Source organism: Astatotilapia calliptera, chromosome 7, assembly GCF_964374335.1.
Source record: "Astatotilapia calliptera chromosome 7, fAstCal68.1, whole genome shotgun sequence".
Classification (NCBI taxonomy): Eukaryota; Metazoa; Chordata; class Actinopteri; order Cichliformes; family Cichlidae; genus Astatotilapia; species Astatotilapia calliptera.
Window position 1 is genome coordinate 19,158,578 of NC_137428.1, and position 21,672 is coordinate 19,180,249.

A 21,672-nucleotide genomic window follows, 5' to 3' on the forward strand; every position below is an offset into this window, starting at 1 on the left:
CTTTTACTAGTTTTTAAGACTTGTTCTGTCTTTTCGGCCATGATGCTGGTTTTGAACCGAGCTGCTGAAATGGCTGTTCGAAGCCTGCGCACTCCATCATTTCATTAGCCTTCTGCTGCTAAAATTGATGAGGTTAAAAAAATCGCTGCCGTCCAGGCTACTCTGCATTTTTTTCCATCTGCGATAGATTGATATATGGGTGAATGGATGATTGGTGAATTTCCACATTATTATTATTTAATTGCATGAAAAAGACAGATGACTTAATTTATGAGACTGTGTGCAACAGCACTTGCAAAATCAGTATGGTTTACATTCGGGGCTTGCTTTAACTTTGAACTGAAATCGAAACACGCCCATGCTCTTGTTGACAGATGGCGTGGCTAATTCCTGACGCAAGGGGGCGCTGTTGCACTGGATGATAGCCTACCCTAGCCGAGTCTCCGCTCAAGGCATTAACGTGAGCGTAGTGTGTGTGTATCCAGTGAAAATTACCCGGAGACGGACGGAGGCAGTTTATAACCGTACCAATGTCTGTGGCCTATAAATATATTATATTAACCGGGGCGGAATCATCTCGTGGACACAACAACATATCGAAAATGAGGGAATAATCCGAGGAGAGGCACGGCGAGGCTCGTCTGTAGCTACGGTTTTGTTGAACTGCGAGTGGGATCACAGCTGCTGGCTACGAAAATGTCGAGAAAAATAGAGAGCAAGCAAGGTAAGTCCTGCCCGGCTAGACTGAACCTCACCGCTCCACCTTCGGGATACTGTATAACGGTCTCCCTTACACGGGGCTCGGATGGATTAAATTATGGGGGTCTGTTGATCAACACATACGCCAACAAAAAAGGGGGTGCTCCAGATAAAGCTTGGATGAGTGTGTTGGGTGTAAATGGTGGTTTAATTGGGCCTCACGGATTGTTCTTTTTCTCGGCTATCCAGTTAAAATAAAGCGTCTGCTAGCTGGTAGCGGCTAATGATATTTTCATATTTTTTGTCCCGTTTTTAAACCAAAAGGCTGACTTAAGGAGAGCTGGTTAACTGATCCATTAGTTAAAATAATACAGCTTCTCGTGTTCAAAACAGTTTAGCGAGCTAATCCGGGGAAATAGCTTTTTTTTTTTTTTTTAAGAAAAATCGTGCTGGCTTTTCTTCCATGGTACTACACCGGCATTTCTCCATTCACTCTCGGTACGGGGGTCGTAAATACACCACCCCGGTTTGATTGTCTGCGAGCGTTGCTAACCATCTCGGGACAAATCTCTGAATTTCACTCAAGAGGAAACACGTGTGTTTCGCCTTTTTCCCCTTTGGAAGACGCGTAAATGAGTGAATATATCGTGTGACATTTTTCTCCTGCTTCCCAATTGGCCGTCCGCGAACATCTAAAGACGGGTTTAGCTAGCAGCAGCTCAAGGTTAGCTTTTACTGGCTAAGGCTAGCTGCCTTGTTACCCCTGGAATGGGATTGCGTTCACGCGCTGGGCTGCTGGGTGTGTATTTGTGTTGATTTTCACTATTGTGCACGTGGCATTTTTTTGTTGTTGGTTTGACCCGTATTTTTATTTTTTTCATTTTGTCTACTTGTGTCGCTCACTTTCTCACTTTCACTCTCACTGCGGAGCACAATCACTACGGGAGGAAACGCAGTAGTGTTGGGGTATGGATGGGATTTTGGGAAGGAAACTTTATACCCGTCAGCTACACTTGCATCCCATTCCAGCAGCTGTCTCCTTGCTTCGCTCCACATAGTGTCCTGCCCAGTGTTGCCTGCAGTAAGTGGGCGAAAAGGCGAACACACACACACTGAGAGCCCCCAATAACAGGAGGGGAGGGAGTGTCATCCTCCACTAGCTCAGTCATTCTTCATAGGCGTAAAAGTTTCCGATTCCTTTCGTGTCTTGCGGACAGATGACTACATATGGTCACAACTAAATGAAAAGTCAGAGGCAATGCAAGAGTTTTTTATTTTGTTTTCTTTTTTTGTAGACTCTTTGCTTAACTGATAACTTAAAAGCAAGTACCCAAACCATCACTTCTCCCCTGCTTCCATTCTTCCCAGTTGTTTACTTGTTGGTCTGTTCTCATCTGCCTATTGATCCCAAATATGTCCCCAAGGACACACTGTGGTGGTTGCTAGTGTAATGGAAACAGGGAAGGGCGAGACTTGGGACTCAGAACAGAAAACTCTGCAGCAGGCAGTGCTTGAGTGTGAGAGAAAGTGTGAAAGGCTTCGTCTCTGGAGACTGGATAGAAACAGGGTGACAGTTTTAGTCGCTGGCAGAATGGTGCCTTGAGGAGCAAACACATGGACACCAAATTCACTAGCTGCATCAACATACTCCTCCGATTACCGGGGATGGTGTCACCCAGTCACTAATTTGCCCTTCCCGCGGGAAGCAAAAGCGAACCTCATGTGCGGTGGAGCCCAGGCGTGTCACCTCTGATGAAATCAGATGGATGGTTCTTGCGCTGAATCCCATTCTCTACGTACTCACCGACATGACTTCATCACTCAAGCAGCCCAAAACTGAAATCCATAAACAGATTCAGTGTGTTGCGGTGTTTGTCCCCCAAAAAACGTAACAGCAGCCAGACAGCCGAAGCTGTTTCTTAATGCTTTTCTCAGAAGGCTTAAAAGCTTTGAGTCTGTGTGATCACATTTTGGTGTAAGCTAAAACTTGAAGATGCTGTCAGGTAGCCTGCCTTAATAATAGTACATGATGTGAGCTGAATGACTGGGTTGGTGTGCAGTGTCAGCACATATTAATAGCTCCAAGGCATCTTTTTTTTTCTTCTTCTCTTTTTCCTGTCTTTCAGTGCGTTAAGCAATTTAAGTTTTCCGAGTGTTGCTAAATGAGCTCATGATTAGTAGTATAAATAGTTGTGGGGGTGCTGACATTGATCAAAAGTTAAAAATACTTCTCATCCACTGCTTATCACTGGTGAACGATGCATTGTTGACGGGAATTATTTCTGGCTGGTTTTGAGAGTGCTGCACTGTGACTTGCAGACTCTGCTCAGACACTTTCTAATCCCGCAGCGTTTTATGTACGTACCGTATGTTTACTTGTTGGATGTCATACTTTAAATGACCCACTTAGAATGATTCCACTGTTGCAGTTAAATTAAGATGTGAAACATTTAGCGCAGCAGTCCTGAAATGGGATTTGTTGTTGTCAAGATGGCCTAATTTTTGAAATGAAGGCGATACAAAATTTTAAGAAAGAAAACCCATTTAGCGTCACTTTGAAGAACCAACCCAGAATCCACTTTTCAGGAAGATCTTCCGCATAAAAACAGAGACACATCACCTGGGATGAGTTTTCCTTCGTTCGATTTGTATTTCCGTTCTTGTTTTGTCTACATGTGTAGGAAGCCTTCATTCACACAAACCATTCTAAAACTGCACGGGTCAATAAAAATCTGTTCTAACTGCTCCCCGTTGCCAGGATATGTGCCCTTTGTACACTTTAAAGATTGTTATTTTGCTCAAACCTCAGAGTTCCACTGCTCTTTTCACCGGTGTCTTTCTAATAATAGCAGTCATAATAATAACTAGTTTTCATGCACTGTCTCAGTGACAGTACAGTTAAAGGTGATGTGAGAGACAGTGCAGCTTTTCGATATCTTTTAGTATTTGTTTTTGTTTTTAGGTAAGTTAGCTACATTAATGCACTAACATTACTACTTCTTTAGCAGCAGAGAACAGCATCTGTTCTTTAGCCACTGCTTTCTAAAACACCATACCAGCTCTGGGTTGAGTTATTGTAGTCACTTGGCCGGCGTTAGTGCAAAGTTTTGTAACATGTTTTTGTGGTGGGGGTGCATGTGTGTTTGTGTGTGTGTGTTGGCTAGCTGGGCTTGTTTGTCAGTGCTTAATTTATTCATTTCAGTCTGCTAACATTAGCCTGTTAACGATATACAAAATACTGAGAGATGTCTTTTAAAAAAAAAAAAAAATTTTTATTATAATATCAGGTGATCACGACTAAGACGTGCTGTATTGCTTTTTTTGGCTTGAGTTTTTTTTTTTAAAGATGAACTACAAGACTATATTTCTATCCCGTGAGCGGCATTTATTTCAAAGATGCACGTAGTCATTTGTGAATTAAATAAAATTTTTATAATTTAATAAAATTAATTTAATAAAAAATAAATAAAAATGAAATAAAAAGAAGAACAATTCTTTTTTTCTCCCACTCGCATTAGGCTTGGATGCTGTGCACACTTTACAGCTCAAAACACACATTTAAACACACCAGAAAAGCTGCTTATGAAAAGATTGTTGAGATTTTCACGGTTGCAAAAATTTCCCTCATGCAGACTGGGGTTGTGACACGACACATTTTGGCACACCAGTGTTGGTAAGAAAGTCGTGAGAGCAGCAGTGCAGTGTTTTAAAATTAGCTTGCGGACTCTTCTGTTACTGGACAGTCAACGGTAGTAGCCAGCCGCAGCGGCAGAACTGATCCATCAGTTCCTTATTTTAGACTCCCTGCACCCCCCTCGCTGCATAGTGTGGCAGTGCGCATCTGTGGTTCACCCTTTGAAAGGGTCTTAGCTGCACTGTTTACTGTCAGGCATTACAAGAGCTAAAACTAAAGTGTGTGTGTGAAACTCGTTTGCTAAGCGGTTAGCTCGTTGCTTCAGACTTAAAATAGCTTCTTTTTCCTAATGTCCGTAAATGCCGAGCTCTGCATGCCTGGGTCAAAAAAACTCTGAGCAAGAGCTAAAGCAGTCCTGATTACAAAAGGGTTCCCCGGGATAACTCGGTCTGCCCACATTGCTGATGAGTGATCCCACTGTTGCACAGAGCAAGCTATGAGCACTGGTTTGTCATGCTGCAATTTTGAGGTTTGATGGCAGCAAGCATTTCACCCTCCCTCTACCACAGAATGAGAGGCTTGCTTTTCCCATATAGGTTTAGCTGTGTTGTAATTACATTTTTTATTTATTTTTTTTGGTGCCGTGTATGGGAATGCAAAAAGAGGGAGGGAAAAGAGCTTGGGAAGAGAAAGGGAGAGGGTGGATAAAGTCTGTGAGCAGAGAGTGAATCGGATAGAGAAATGGATGGATTACATGTGGCGTAATGGCTGGACCAGGGCAATCGATTAGAAGCGAAGGGAAGTCTGGGTTTTTGTAACATGAACATTTTTAAGGTGCTTTCATCACCTTCCAGGTGGAGCGAAAGACTGCAGTTGAGATAATTTTCAGTGGTCTCACGTGTAATTCAGTGCAGCAGTATGTCACTGGCGGGTCATATTCCCCATCTCTCAACTTCCACGTGTGTTTTTGAGAGACTTTGTTGAGGTGTTGAATCTATCTCAAAAGGATAGAAAGAAGATGCTTCCCCTGAGTTCACTGCTGCGTGTTGGCCTACATGCCAGAGAGCAGGTCGTTTATTCCTGCAGGTGGCCGTCTCATTTCCTTATTACTGTTGAGTGCATTCTCCATTCCAGATAACTGTGGAGTGTTGGACTCTCTCCAGGACCAGTGACGACACCCACTCAGACATCCTTCCAGGATTGCTTAAGTCAAGATTTATAAGAATATGAATATAAAACACATTGGATTTGGGAAAAGCACAATGCTTCTGGACTCCTCCTGACTTGTGTCACTGCTATATGTGGCTCTTCCTCTGAAGTCCTGTGTAACGTGGCTGAGTCAAGTGAGGATGATCATGAGGCTAAGTTAGTTATGACTAACTCTCAGCAGTGCCTTTGTGAGAGAGAGCTCTAAAAAAAATGCCACTGTGACCTACGACACAGTATACAAAGGGCGTAAGCATCAGTATCACCTGGACTAGTTGCTGCGTGGACTGTTGGATGGGCAATATAAGCTGGAGGAGCCAGGCCTCCTCAGAGGACACAGACTCCTCTCTGCAGGGTGATTTAGATGAAGACACAGGTAAAGACAGCACACAGCACTTTTGCTGGTGATCAGTTGTACATTTGTTTTACTGGAGAAACAAGCATGTTGGGTATTTTAACTCGTAATGACTTCGAATACCCAAAGAAGAAACTAGACAAGGACATTTACTTTAGCAGATGAGCATTACTAGAAATGTGAAGTGTGTTTGTTTTTTTGTTTTTTGTTTTGTTTTTTTGTTTTTCCCTCATCAGGTTTCAAAAGTTTTAATGGCGTTACACTCATTCTGCAGTTTATGTTAAAATAAACGCATACACGCATTGCTTTTTGTGACGATTATTTGTCTGAGTCTGCGGTTGCAAGCTTTGGAGCCTTCGCTGGTGGAATAAAATGCAGGGGACATTCCTCTCTGTGCTTTTTGTGTCGTGTGGCTTTATGGAAGGTGCTCATTTGCTTTGCTGAAGCTTTGGGTGGACCCAGTTTGAGGAGGCTGCTCTGCGGGGCCACAGCCTTCAATCACAGGCTTCCTCTTTGCCTTATTTACCCCCCCCCCCCCCCCGAAAAAAAATGTAGACAGAAGCCATAACTGCTCTAATCCTGGCTCATCAGGTTAGGATCTGATACTGTGCCTGCATGCTTTGGTCTTAATCCTGTTACACAATACAGAAAATGTGCGCTATGGAGCTGTAATCTTGGTATTTTAACTCCAAGCTGCCTGCCTCGCCTCACCTTGGTAACTGGGCATGTTTTCTGACCCACATGTTGGGGTTAACCCTGTTTGATTTTTTTTCTTTCCTCCTGCTAAAGCTGCGTGAACAGATCCACCCTGATGAGCTGGTATAACATAGAGGCTCCATAATTAAGGTAGCCGAGTCTATCGCTGTGTAATTACACAGTGCCGAGTGCCATAATACCTTGTTTTGAAAACACACAGTCTGTGGTGCGCTCAGCCTAATAAATCTATGTATTTCAACCCAGCAGGCAACAAAAGTCAGTGTTCACTGTGTGTATTTTGTCTGTGTACCCTGAGCTGCCCAGACCCTGTAGTCATGATGGCCCTCTGCAGAGACCGTAGCGTGAGTAATGTGTTTCAAACAGATGCACAGAGGCCAAACACAAGTAGCTGGTCATACTGCAGAAGGACAATATTTTGTAGTTATTCATCTATTAGCTGCTGATTTGACTACAGAGGCTTTAATTTCAAAATAAACAGTTTCTGGATCTTATTGTTTATGTTGTTTTTTGGTGTCACTTGGTTTGCACACTGCCTAAAAGTCTTTTTTTGCTGCTTCAATTCGCTCGTCTAAATCCAAATCTTTGTTATCTGAACGATCGCATCGTATCAAACGGTCTTTATAACCCATCTGCCAGAACCCACAGCATCCTCACTCAGACTGCTGGTGTTTGTGATGAGATTGTAGAAGTAAAAGCGGTGTGACAGAGAACCACTACTGAAACTCCAAATGTGTCCAATGATGTTGTCTTTCAGTTCTTGTTTCGGACTGAGTTACAATAGCGCTCTAACGCACTATTGTAACGCTTTGTAACTCTAACACTTTGATATTATGGAAATTTGATTGAAGGGAACAGGGTATTTTGTGTTTTGCGTATCCACACAGGGGACTGCACTGTGTGTGTTGCAGATACAGTACTGACCATTGCAAGGATGAAGGAAAGAAAAGAAAAATCTGTCTATGTTGAGTTTTCTATTGAAGAAAAGTGAGCAGCAGGGACACAGAGAGAGAAAAGGCGAGTGGCATTGGTGTGCCTGAAAGCAGCAATCTCAAAGGCGGAAAATGTAGAAATCTATTTAAAGGCGGGGGGGTGGGTTCTGTCAAGCTGCGCCTTAGTGTGCATGTGTGTGTGCGTGCCTTCCTGCGTTCAGTGTGTCAAATCATGTAGACCCCAGGGTGGCATGGCTGGGTCAGGGAGCTGGCATACAATGAAGGGGACGTCCCACAGTTGCTGCCAGTTTCCGACACCAGTCTAAATCAGGAATGGTAAGCGAGAGAAGTTGACATTGCTTGCAAACAAGTCAGCCTTGTTGTCAAGGTGCATGTGGGTGTGGGTGTTTTTTGTTTGGTTGTAGATGAATGTGAATCCTTGGTTTGATTTCTTTATATTAATCCCAGATTGTAGATGAAATGCATGCAAACACGCACAATCTTGACTTCGCCAGTGACTGAATGAGTTTGTAGCCCTGTGGACAAAATCCAGGAATTTGTTTGTTTGTTTCAGTGTTCGCTGACCCACTTCTGCTTGGATGTTCATTCTTATACAACCTGAATGTGTGAATGTGCTTTTAAAACAGCAATGATGAACAGAAATAAATGGAATGTTTCTGAGGTTAAAGGCAAAATAATCACATAATTTATCAGCTTTGGCCTGAGAAGACTTTGAGTTGTTATTTGACCTGTTTCTCTTCATATGACTGATATCTCACAGCAAATAATGAGTTAAATTTCACTGATTCTTTTTTCCCCTTAAATTCTGTTACAAAAGCCTCAGCATCCAAAATGCTTGTCTTTAGACTTGTCCATGCTGATTCTATCTTTGGAAGCGTCCTGCCTAATTTTCTATTGTTTAAAACATAAACATAAAATGAAGATATCATTTTATAGCGTCAGATGTATTGTAAAGGGCCCACCATACTATTTTTGGAAGTGCAGTCATGCTGTCTGCTGCAGTGTGTCTGCATACTGAGGAAGAACAGACGACAAAAATAACAGCACATCAATAAAACCCTGGAAGGTGATATGCAGTTATGTAGAGGCAACTTTCCTCATTCATCTGAAACAGCAATATGTAGCTTTTTCTTTTTACCCGTGGAATGTCAGATAAGTGGACAGACATCAGCTGAGCAAGTAAACTGGTACAGATGACAAGAATGAGCTAATAATAGCCTGCTTAACAGTTCAAATAAAAAATAAAATAACAGTTGTAGCTTTTGTCTGGTTTAAAAAAAAAACTAAAAAACAAAACAAATCTCAGACACTTAGAGGCAGCTGACACTGACATAAACGATTATGCGCGTTAGGAAGTAACTAGGAAGTGACTATTAACATAGATTTTTGCCAGACTACATTTCACTCATTGAAAACGGTGATTCCTACGATGCCCTTTCAAAACCCCCATACAAACATGTATAAAAGCCTGCAGCTAATCACTGACTGACAGTATTTATATCCCGTGGCCCAACCTTAGCATGTAGACTACAGATCGATCTCTGTTTTCCAAAAATAATATAAATTTGTGTCATCTTTTTCCACAGTTGGAAAAAGATGACACAAAAATGTGTTATTACGGATTAATATAGAAGTAATTACAAAGTTGCATTTAATTTTCTTTTTGTGTATGAGTGATTCAAATCTCTCTAGTACAGTTTAGACGACCGCTGCCTAATTATAAGTGTCTATACGTGGGCAAGTCTTGTCTTTGTAAAGGACACGTCTGTCATCCAAGGCTATTTTTAAGAAGCTACATTTGGACATTTTTCACAAAGTTTGGTATGCCAGGGTGCATTTGATCTGTAAGATTAAATATATTATGTGGCATCTCTCTTTCAGTCTCATCCAGTGCTGTTTGTGTGCACAAAGTGTCAAGTGGATGACGAGTGGCCCGCTGCACAGACAAGATCGGCTTTGTGCGGCTCTCTAACATGGAGAGCGTGGTACCACTCCTTGCTGTTGAGGCCATTTACTGTTTCCTGTGCTTCTCTGCCTCTCTGTATCTGTCTCTGTCTTGTGCTCAACAGTGAAGTGATCGGTTCTCTTGTGGCTGTTTGTCTGTGTGTAGGATCGTTCTCCTATCTCAAGTGCTTTATAGTGCCTGTTTGGCAAGAGGCAAACAGCTGCCGTTCTCTGAGAACTCTGAATTCATTCTCAGCAGATCACAGGGGGTTTTTAGCTGTTGCAGTGTCTCTGTTCTGGTGCTGCTTGATGTTAGAGATACTGACAAGCTGAGTATTTATAGCACTTTGTGCTTCTTAGTCTATCGGTTTCACCCCAGGTGAACCTGCCGCCTGCCACACTGTCTGTCTCACTTTACTGAAAGAATTGGTTCAGAAAGCTAGCTTTAAATGGATCGCTAAAAAATGCAGTAAATTGCTGCAGCCCGAAGGTCAATTGAAGGATCAGGCTGGTTTGAGCATGTTTGTGTTGGGTGGTTGTGTATCGCAGTGAGCTGCTTTGTGTCGTGTGTGTTTGTGTAAATGTGTGCGTCTGTTAGTGATGTGCTATTAGACACCACCTATTTTTATAAGGTAAGTTGTTATGTGGGGGTTAGTTACAGAGTCCAGGCTGCTCTGTGCTGTGAAGAGGGGAGGGAGACGAGGGACAGGAAATCATAGCAGTGACTTAGGCGTCAGCGGGGAAGGAACAGGAGGGGTACCCAGGATGGTGTGTAAGTGTATGTTGTGTGAATTCCGCTCCCCCACCCCGCTATTAACCCTTTCCATCATACTGCCCCTGCCCTCCAGTAAAGCTTTAGTGTGCTGCTCTGTGGCCTCGTTTGCCTCTCACATCACATTAATGGAATCATTAGCTGATACTGCTATGGATTCCTAGATGACAAAACCATCAATATCACAATTAGGTGCTAAACTAATGATTTTTTTTTTCCGTTGTAGATTAATCTGCTGATTATTTTCTCAGATAATCGTTTGTCCTTCTGGAAATGGGGGAAAAATCCCATCATGAAGAAATCAACTTGTAGTTGAAAAACGGTTGCTCTAAAACTCCAAGGAAACATTGTTCTCTGTTACTGAAGACAAACAAAAAGATGAGTTCATCACTGTCAAGAAGGTGGAATGAGCAAATGATTGGTCATTTTTGTTTTAGCAGGAAGATGACTCGCATTACAAACTAGATCTTAAAATAGCTGCATATGTAAATAAAAAGGAAAGCTACACAGTAGCCAGAGAACAATTCTGAAACCTGGTTTTGTATATTTTTCAGTTTCAGCACTGTGTTATGTGATGTGCTGATGTCCTCTGGCCTTAACACAGTGTGCACGAGATGTGAGCCCTATGCACATGGCAGCTTTTAACATGATGTTTCTAGATTTTGTAGCTAATTTCTGTTTTGCTCAGGGATTGGCAATATTGCCGCAACTTTTTTTGGGGGGGGGGATAAGAATAAATCAATCCTTATACTGCTTCATGAACGTCCTGCTCCCCCCGTGCTTCACACTGCACTGGCTGAGATGAGATTGCTTCTCTTCAGGATGTTTGCCGGCTGGCTATCCTTTGTCCACCATGCTGCCGTCTGTTTGCAAAACGTTACGCCTCCCAGTGCATCTAATGAACATCGTGCTAACTGCATCACTACCGATCATGCTTTTGCTTTGTACGTGAAAAGCTGGACAGTTTAAACAGTGCGATAATTTATTTATTTATTCAAGCCCTTTGTCCCCTTTTTGTCACCATTTTCCCTTTTTTAAATTAACAATTGGGTCAGCAGAAGCTTCCAGCATGTTTTTTCTGTGCGTTGATGATGCTGTTGAAAATCAGACCTTAAGGCATCCCCTCTGCAACCCTTTGTTGCTCATGGTTGAATAGTTTGGAGAACCTTTGTGTTTGTGACTGTGGATGCTGGTGTGGGTTCCTGCGCTCTGACACAGAGGACAATTGAGTCAACTAGACCTTAGGGCTCACTCCATAGCTTTCAGTACAACCTGTATGAAATTCTCTGCCAAGCGCTTCCATCAAATAGCTCCATTAGCTCATCCCCTGCCTGCCATTAATACACAGACCCATACTGAAAGCATCCAAGAGTGAGGATTATCTAAATACTCATAATATTGCATAGCCAGTGCAGTGTGGTATTATCCTTGAAGCATATACAGTGTATTGCAATAATTGTTTTTAAATGAATCATACTATTGTGAAGGAAGCGAGTCAAAGTGAGTGAAGAGGATAAATGAGTGTGTAGCGTTAGTCATAGATCTACAGAGTGTGGAAACACAGACGAACAATGTGACAGACATTATCAGCACAAAGTAAGTAGAGAAGAAGAAATGCTATCAGTAATGAACCACCTTCCTATTGCAGCAGCAGAGGGGAAAAGGTTGTGTTAGCTCCAGAAACACAGAGCTTTGGAAGATTGAGTTCTGCTGGCTTTATAGTTAAACAGAGGAGGCATTGAGGCTCGAGACTTGTAAATGTTTATGCCACCACACAATACGCGGGCCTAATGGTCCCACCCTCTTCTGAAACGCCACCACCAGGCTACACAGGACCTGCATCAGTTAAATAGCATACGGCCTTAAAATCCACCCAGCGTCTAATCAAAATGATCAAACATTCCTTAAAAGCTACTTAACCAGAGCAGTTAATGGAATGACTCACTTTTGACTCATGCTGTGTTAATAGCTTCATTTACAGAAAAAAAGACTTCCTTGAGCGTATCTGCAGTGAAGTCGGGATCGTGGTGGCGTTGCAAGTCTTAAAGATCTGTCGCTCTTGCATCCAGAGTATACAAGGGTTACACACTATTACTGTGACATGTATATCTTATAAAACTAAGAAAAAAAGCTGTTTTACGTGCTGCAAAATATACAGTTATTACCAGTCTTTAAGCAAAGAGAGCTGCATGAATGAACTCACTGACTTGCAGCATGCCAGCATATCCAGAGCTCCACACTGACCCACTACCCTGAATAATGTTACACATCATCTACCGCATCTCATCTGCAAGCTGTGTAATTATGGAAGCGTGCATAGTCTACTCTAACCTCAGTAGCCTTAAATGTAGATGTGTTAATTTAAGACTTTTGTTTTGAGACTATACCACTTTGTTTCCCATCATTGTTCTGTTTCAGAGTGTGCGTGTGTGTAAAATACTGCCTCTGAACATTGCTTCAAGCTACTTTTCCATGAAGGATGATGGATTGAGAAGTCAGTGAATAGCAGATTACTATCTGTTTCAAAGTGGGTTTAAGATGCACAGCTCATTTCAGATCACAAACAAACAGACTCAAGAATGCAATGTGTCACCAAGAGATTAGGCTGGATTTTTCTGTTTCTTTTTGTGGCCTAATGTGACATATTTTCCTCCCCTCTCTGATAATTATAGTTTCAGGTTACTTTGTAGATTCTTCACACCTTTTCTTTTCTTTCTTTCTTTCTTTGCCATTGTTTGTCATATTGGGAATCAGATCGTATCTGCATGTTTAGTGTTATCCTATGCCTTTTCTAGGCTGCCGTAACTCCAAAGTGACAAAAAAAAAGGCGAGAAAGTGGGAGAAGGTGCTTTTGATATCTTTTTATCTCTGCAATCTTGTGACTCATAAGGGTAATGATGCCTCTCTTGCAAAGCAGGAGTTTCCCTTTATAGATACCGATTCAGATATAGATAGTATTCTTAATCATAAGCCTATTGTCTGCTGTCTGCTTAGATCTGAAAGCAAATTGCACAAACAGTCAGGAAACAGGAAAGAGACTGTCTTTTTCTCTTTTTTTGTTATTGTTGCCCTGCTGTCTGTTGTTCACTTGCTCATCTTCATGTCGCATACAGATGACCAGCCACAACCTCTCTAAACAGTTATGGATCTGATTAGCTTTTTTGTGTTATAGATGTGCTTTATAGATTGCCTGTGTTTGTGCGGTCATGCTCTGTTAGCCACGGTTGACCAGGCCTTCTGTTACCATGCAACGCAGCACCCAGAGCACCTCCATCACCACACTGATATTTGCTCCTGACCAGTGACCCATGGCTGGTGGGGTTTGCGTTCCTGGTCACTGACATACTGAAGGGCATGCTTATGCAAGTATCGGCTGAGGCGTGCTTTATTGAAACAGAGATTGACTTGGGAGGGGATAAAAATAAGCGTGTACTTTTGTGTGCTTAGAAATGAAACGTGATAAATGCTTTGCTTTGGTAAAACGAATGTGATGTAATGTGAGAAACCCATTTGAGTTTTGTCGCTCCAGTTTTTGTGGAGTAATTGAATTCTACAAATGAGCTGGAAATGTATCACTTGAGCAAAGTATTCATTTAAATATAAATTAACTTTGAAAGTGTCTCATCAGTCTGACAGCTGCAAATTGGTTGTAGTTGGTGGTAATTCTTTTTTGTAACTGTTCTTATGCCAGTTCAGTTTTTTTTTTTTTTTTCTTGCCCGTTACCTTTTATTTTGCACTTCAGAATTCGGTTGAGAATTGAATGGCCAAAGAAATTTATCATTTATAATTGCATTCCACAAGCAGAAACGATCTCCCACGTCTCATATGCTCATTTGTTAAGTGGACTGCAATAGACTCGAGCACTTAGTATCTGTATCTCATTTACTTGCTGGTTGAGTGGATTTGATGATCTCGGCCTCACTGTGGCTCCTCGTCGTTGAACTTCATGCTCAAACAGCACAGCTGGTTAACTATGGACTCCACCATTGCACTTCCTCTGTTACTTTTAAGTTAGCTGTTAGCCAGTGCCTCATTACTGTACTGTGCAAAAATTCCTCATTTCTTTCTATTTTGCTTCCAGGTGGACTTGAGCAACAGTTCTCCAGGCATTCTGAGGGTCTTTCAGAGTTTTTCTTTGACTGTTTGGCCTTCTTTGCTAATTTTCTGTCCAGTCCAGTTAAGCCACATGACAGACAACTTGACAAAAAACAATTTTAACTGTCTTTAGATACTCTGTTACTAGCAGCCTATTGCAACAACACATAATGTATTCCTTTATATTTAGTTTAATCTATTAAAAATGCCAAAGATAAGAGTTTGACAGGAATAAAACAGTATTTTTTGCAAGAAGGTGTTTCCAGAAGAGCTATCAATGAAAAACATGGCATAACTCAGCATGACATTCAGTGTCCTTAAAAACAAGTGGAGGACAAAAGAAGATGTGGAAGGCCTAAATAACTATCTAGAGCAGATGAACAGTATCTGAGCATCAAGTCTTTAAAAAATAGAAGACAAAAAAACAGCAAAGACCTGAAACAGGACCCGAGATCTGGCTATTCAGTTCTTCTACCTGCTTTGGTGAAGCCTCATCAGAATTGGTGTCAGTGAAAGTGTGGCTGTCAAGATGGAACAAGGAGAAAAGACTGGGGAATGCCAACTTATGCAAGAACTGGAATAAAACTCAGTGGAAGCACATCATATAGAGTGATGAATCCATATTTGAAATGTTTGGTTCAAGTCATTGTCAGTATGTAAGAGGAGGTTAGGAGAGAGGTGCAACATAAGCACATACTGCCATCTGTAGAATATGGTGGAGGCTCTGTCATGTTTAGGAGCTGCTTTTCAGCCAGTGGTGTTGCGGACCGTGTCCAAATTGCTGCAACACCATCTGGAAAGCATTTGATTGGCAGCAGCTTCATTTTTCAACATGACAGTGATTTCAAACATGCTGCCAATGCAGTAAAACCATACCTGGATAGAAGAACAGACAATGGAACGATATCAGTCAGAGCCTGAACCTCAACACTGTTAAACCAGTGTGGGATCATTTTGATAACAACATAATCTAAAGAGCTTAGTGTGTTCTTCAATGAGTCTGGAGATCTATTCCTGAAGACTACTTAAAGAAGTGGCAAGAAAGCTGTCTAAGAGAGTTCCTGTTGTGTTGAAGAATATAGGTGCTCATAACTAATGTGAACTTAAAGTTAAGAATTATATAAATTCTGTTTTTGCCTTATATATAGTATTTTTGTGCATCTTTAAACAATAAATAAATCACTGCATTTACTTCCCATTTTTCCAAGCAAAATATGAAGAGAATGAGAGGTAGCTCAGACTTTGTCACAGCACATACCAGACCTTCCTACCTTCGTCATCCTTGGACTGTGGCTTGACCTGCAACACACCCACCCACACACATACACACACAGAGCCTGTGGTTTCCTATAGCGCTGCATATTAACTGTGGATATAAAGAGGATTCCTATTGAAAACTGAACACCGCCAGCAGGAAATAACCACTACAATGGAGAGAATAAATAATTCACTAAGCACTTAAATATTTCCTGTTGAATTTTTCTCTTTCCTCTCCATTTTTTTTCTCGCTGCTGTTCATCTTATGTGCCTCAGGCTAGCATCCCCCCCACCCTTTGCTCCACAGCAGGTCTTACTTCTTGTTCCGCAGTGTAACAGACAGCAGTTAACACTGTTGTCATTTTCATAGGTAAATAAGAGCTCAATGTAAGCAGAGTCGCTTATAAACAATGACATGGCTATTTACGTGTATCCCATATGGTGGGTTTCTGCTTAAGTGTGCCAGATTCTTTGTCTTTATTTAAAGAAGGCTGCGTAAACAGTAACAGCTATAGCTTAAAAGGAAAGTGGGATTAATGTGCATCAATTTGTAGAGGCTCTTTTTTTTTTAATCAAGCATATTTGTGGCTGTGTGTATTTTTATATTTATGTGGGTGAGAGGAACATACCTATGTTAGATCTACAACCCCATCTAATCTTTGTAAAAGGGCACTTCTTATAGAGAACTCATTTATTTACATCAAATGCAGGGGTAATGTCATGATTCCATGTGACTTACCTTAAAATAATTTTTAAAAAGATATTTATGGGCTTTTTAACTTTTATTATGGCATGACAATTTAGAGTTTACACAACAGCTAGGAGAGAGCATAAGGGAACATACACAGCAAATGAACTGGGGTAGATTTGAACCATTTCCAGTTTGCATTGCAACTTTTTAGCGAGTGCAAAACAGCTGCAATGCTGTTTAGCAAGTATTCAGCGACTTTTTTCCACACAATTTGCCATCTTCTATATACATTACTGAGCGCTGCAATCTGCTAGTGACCCAAACAATTGCAAGGAGGCTTTCAGTGCAGTGCTTCATACCTCTGTGTGACAGTTTCACCTAGCAACTGCAAGCAGCCTCCTACAACTATTTGCCAACCAGCTGGGGAATACACCTTTTTCCCAAGTGACCAACGGTTACTAGGGGGTCTATAGACCAGTTACTGGTGTTTAGCAATCAAGACATAATGTGGATTGCACAACACTGGTCACTATATTCTTCATTTCCAGTTAACACTTGTACAGCTGCTGTTATTGTGTATATATTTATTTATATTTCTTCATACATTCTTATATAGTTCTATATTGTGTATTTTGTTGTACAGTTATTTTATTTTCAACTTTAATTTATATATTTTCTCTTATTCCTTCCTAGTTAAATTTACCCTTTTTAATTTTTCATATTTATTTCCTATCTTATTCATAGCCTTTTCCTTTTTTGTTTTCTTTAGGTCACGAGCAGTTGTCCAAGCATTTCACTACATATCGTACTGTGTATGACTGTGTACGTGACAAATAAAATTTGAATTTGAAATTTGAATTTGACAATGACTGGTAGCAATTTCCAGCAACTGCTCATAACTGGTCATGGATTATACATTTTACCTCAGTGACTGGTGGTTACCATGCTAATGCCAGCTGGTTTTTATGCCTGTGATTGGGGCCATAAGAACATGGATCCACACCAACCAGTTTTCGGACATGATGACAGAGTAAAGGTTTACCAAACTGAAACCTAAAGTAAGCTGACAGTCACGATTAGGTGTTAGTAATGGCACAGTTCTTAAAGCCTGTTGGATGTAACGCTATAACCGGTGACAGTTTGGTCAGATGACAGCTTATTGAGTTTATTAAGACTGTCCCAGACAGATGAAAAGATGCCCCAGCTAGCAAATCAAGTTAACATTGCTGGTACTGTGGGTCTTTGCTTCAAAATGTGTGCAACAGAAATGCCGTTATAAACTCAAAAGCATATTAACATACTGATGGACTGAATGAGTCCAGTGTGAAGGCTATGTATACATATACTTGTAGGTTTTATCTCTCAAGAAGTCTGTGTAAAGCAGAAAAAGAACTCATTTTTGCAGTTCATTCATCCTCTAAACATTTTCTATGCACACTTTCAGATCAGTTTCCCCCCCCACTTACCTTTTTCATATGCTGAACAGCTGTCACACAGTGACCTTTGTGACTCTCGTAGCGGTCGTCTAACAGGCTAAACACGTCCGCAGAGGAAGGTTTGGGGACACTTTCACTGAGAAGCTCCTCACTGAAGGGGTTCAGCAGGAGGTGACAGCTGTACATGTAACTAAGCACAGCCTCATCTCTGCTTTCCACCCTGTTTCGTCTTACTCTAAGCCTACAGGGCCAGTGAGAAGGGAAGAGGCCACCAGCTGTCCTGTATTGATCACACCTGTACTGAGCAGCAACCACATCAATCTGCCAGCCCGTCACACCCCGACACACACACATATGGCACCAGTCGTCATGATCAGCAATACAGAACGGGATTTTTTTTTTCTAATTTGGAAAATAGATAAATAAGATAAGTACAATTAAGAAACAAGTTGTTTCATAAATTGCAGTTTTTCACACTACACAGACTGCCATTAATAGCAGGGGTGGAATTAACCTCCTCCCACTCAGAGATACTGTATTATAAATAGAAAGGGGAGAGAGGAAAAAAAACCCTCCTAATTTAATAATATTCAGTTTATGAGGAAGCAGCATTTCAAACACCTTCAGGTATGTCTTTTTGTCTGACAGCCTGTCAGGATTCCAAATAAAACTGTTTATTAAAAAACCATTTGCCTTGCGATTTGGGAGGGTCATGAGTTCAAGGAAGTTTTTCAAGATATTAATCACACTGATACAGAATCATGTTAGCCTGGAGGGATTGTGCTCGTAGCTATGGTTCATGTGGTGAGGCTGACAAAACCCTAGACTGGCTGCCTTTCCAGGTGGAATACTAAATAAACTATTTCTTATTCTAAATGAAATGTTCCTGGACAGCAGGTGTCTGTGGGTTGCCTTAGGGCAGCAGAATTAAATGCAGAGGTCTTTTCAGGCTCCAGCAAATAACAAGCGAAATATACACAAAATTAATTTGCGGTATATTGCATCCACTTACCTCTTTTTGCCAGAAGCATCCATAAATTTACACCCTATGTGTGTGTGCGTGTGTTTTTTTTTTTTTTCTGTTTGCTTATTGTGTAACAAAGCCTTCAGACAATTCAGCAGCTAGAAAGCTCCCAGGGAATCTGTTAACACCGCAGAGCTGGATGAGAACTCTCCCAGGCTTTGTTGAAGAGTTGTTCAGACTCAAGTGTTTGCTTTAAATGTCCCCAAGGCCTTTAAGAGCAGCAAAGTGTCTGCAGAGTTTAAAAGCCTCCAAAAAAGATGTTTACTTGTTAAATCCTTCGCTATTTAGTCTTAACAATGTCATTTATAGTCATTTTTTCACATATCCTACAGACTTGGATTTTTGCTACCAGAACTAACATGAACCGATTGTCATAAGGTTTTTACCACCGTGGCGTTCACATGAACTGTGAACTCATCGCACTGGGGATTTTTTTTGCGGGAGGTTTACGAGTAATTGTGAGTTTGCAGTGTGACGTGAGGGTTTGGGGGTTGTTTGGTTTCAGTTCTTCAGGGGACTGAAGCATTTTACAATGTAAGAGATAAACCAAGACTTTTTTTTTTATGGAAGCCTAACCCACTTTGATGTTTGTCAGTTAGGCTCTGCTGTTTTATTTTTTTTAGTTTTTACTTTTCACTAAAATGGATATGGAAGCCACAAATAGAAATCAACAAAGGCAAAGCATCACATATTAAATCTTCAAATTAATTCTTCTTCTTTTATCCCCTTGGTCTCTCAAAGCAGTTTTAAAGTAGTAAAAACACAAGTATTGGCTTTGAAGTAACATTTGAAATGGTGTAAAGCTGCGTAGATTGATATGTTGAAGACTGGAACCAAATTGTAGCTTTTAAAAATTGTTTAAAGCCTTCAGTATAGCGGTTGCACCAATTACTTTGATCTGCAAAATGGGGTCCTGGGTCCCCAAGGTTGGGAACAAGGTTGGTTTTATAGTTGTTGAGACATGATCCGAGTCCCAGTTTGGCCACTTATGTGCTCATCATAAATATGCCTAAAAACCTGAGAAAATAGAGGCTGGAAAATGTGTTGCATTTTATGTAAAAAGTAAAAACTGGCAGAAACTCTAATAAGGTGGATCATGGGATGCTTTGAAGTCTTTTTAGTGACGGTAATCTAACAGTGCCTCAGGTTGTTCGAGGGTTAAGTGCATAAATGTGCTTCCATTTGGACTTATTCATGGCGCTTGGGTGTTCGAGGTGCAGAAATGAATAGTCTCCAGTCTCAGTTTGGCACTGAGACAGTTTTACTGTTTTCCAGGCTGCCAGAATCTACGGGTAGCAGACTACAACAGTATTAGCGCCTACACAACTTCCAATTTTATCCCACCCCAAAACGGTTTAACTGTAAAGTTTCTTTCACTGTTTTGTTTCGTCGATGACTCGTCAGATCTGTCTGAGACATTACAACCAATGACATCATAATTCTGGCCAGCAGCAGGCAGGAAGCTGAGGAGAGGACCTGGCTGTGCACTCTCTCACAGAGGAGGGGAGGGTGGATACTTAAGGGGGGGCTGCATGACTATAACAGAGCACTTCACTGTGTTCTCCCTCTCTCTCTCATGCTTGCTGACTTTAACAGTGTCCATTTCTTTCTGTTGATGATGTCATTTTCATGCTGAGCCAGACTTCCAGTTCTTTCTGCTCCCAAGAACTAAAGAGGAAAAAAAAAGACTGGGTTGAGAAGTGAATAGGGGAGCGGAGGATTGATGGAACCAGCCCTGTGCGCCTGATAAACAGCTGAGCCTCGGGACCGCGATGTGGCGTCTGAGGTCACCAGCTGTATCGATCGTATGCACTCATTGTGCTCGTGTCATTGCTTCTCAGCTCTGGGGCTGGGACGATGCTGAGTTGCAGCTGTAAACGTGGACACAGCTCTGTGTAAGCTGCAGTTGAGTGAGAGGGTGCAGCGTTTTTGTGAAGTCCGACACAATCCCCTGTGCACGTTCCCAGATTAAGGGGATTCTGGGCGGGGGGGGGCGCTGAATTTATATGAAGGCTGATGTGCAATCAAAAACATACTCACTACTCTACATGTAGTCTGTGACTCTGTAAAGCGAAGTCCAGCCAGGAGAGTGTCTTGGCTTGTGGCAAAACTGACTTAACACTGTATGTACAGCCTCGGGGTGTAAAATAATCTCTCACGCTAGCTGTGTTATTCAGACCGTGCTCTTCTGGAGCTCTGAAGGACTACATCATCCCCTGCGGCGCGACTCCAAAGTGTAGATCCAGACAGCAGTGCAGATGAGAAGGTTGTCCCTTCCTGCAGGGTCTTCATCGCACCGAGTGACTGCTCTGTCTTCTTTGATAAACTTGTCTTCCTTCTCCTTAAATCCTGCCCAGCTGACTAGACGTTGTTATTTCTTTACTCCACTGACTGTGTGAAATGAAGAGGCACAGCATACCAATAAAATATGCTATCTCTGTCACACGGTGGCATGAATTTACTCTCTCCCTGGAAACAGCCGCTCATGAAGTTACATTTGAGTTAGTTTGTTTTTACCCCAGGAAAGCAAACACGTTGAAACATCTATATGTGATTGATTCAACCGATTTGGATATTAGAAACTGGGTCAAATTCAGATTAAAATTGATGAGCAGTCATGAAAGAGATTTCCAGCAACTCTGCGTTTTGCTCAATCCTCTCTCTCTGCGACACGAATAACTTACTAATGCTTGCCCCATCCCGAAAAACAAATTCACCTGGAGTTTTCTTTTTTCTTTTTCTTTTTTTTTTTTTGTGTGTGAAGCTGGGATAAAAAATTTTAAAAAATCCGCGTAAGAACAAGAGACAAGGGGTCACGCATGCCTAATCTCAGGAAATGCTACGGCAGCCGTTCTCACCAACATTTTTAATGAGAACACGAGGCCGTCCTT

At 41.5% G+C, this 21,672-nt stretch overlaps 1 protein-coding gene across 10 annotated transcripts in view; it reads left to right on the plus strand.

Annotated features, from left to right (window-relative positions):
* The first annotated feature begins 411 nt into the window (after positions 1-411).
* The window catches only part of rapgef1b (Rap guanine nucleotide exchange factor (GEF) 1b), a 45,006-nt gene continuing 23,745 nt past the window's right edge, over positions 412-21,672 (plus strand). For 8 of the 10 annotated variants that reach the window (XM_080303582.1, XM_080303586.1, XM_080303587.1 and 5 more), the window contains exon 1: positions 1,329-1,498. In XM_080303582.1, the coding sequence (XP_080159708.1) occupies positions 1,468-1,498 (31 nt within the window). In that variant the 5' untranslated portion in view covers positions 1,329-1,467. Of the gene's footprint in view, positions 725-1,328; positions 1,499-21,672 lie in introns of those variants that run through there. The other 2 variants (XM_026173405.2, XM_080303585.1) reach the window with 1 other exon arrangement.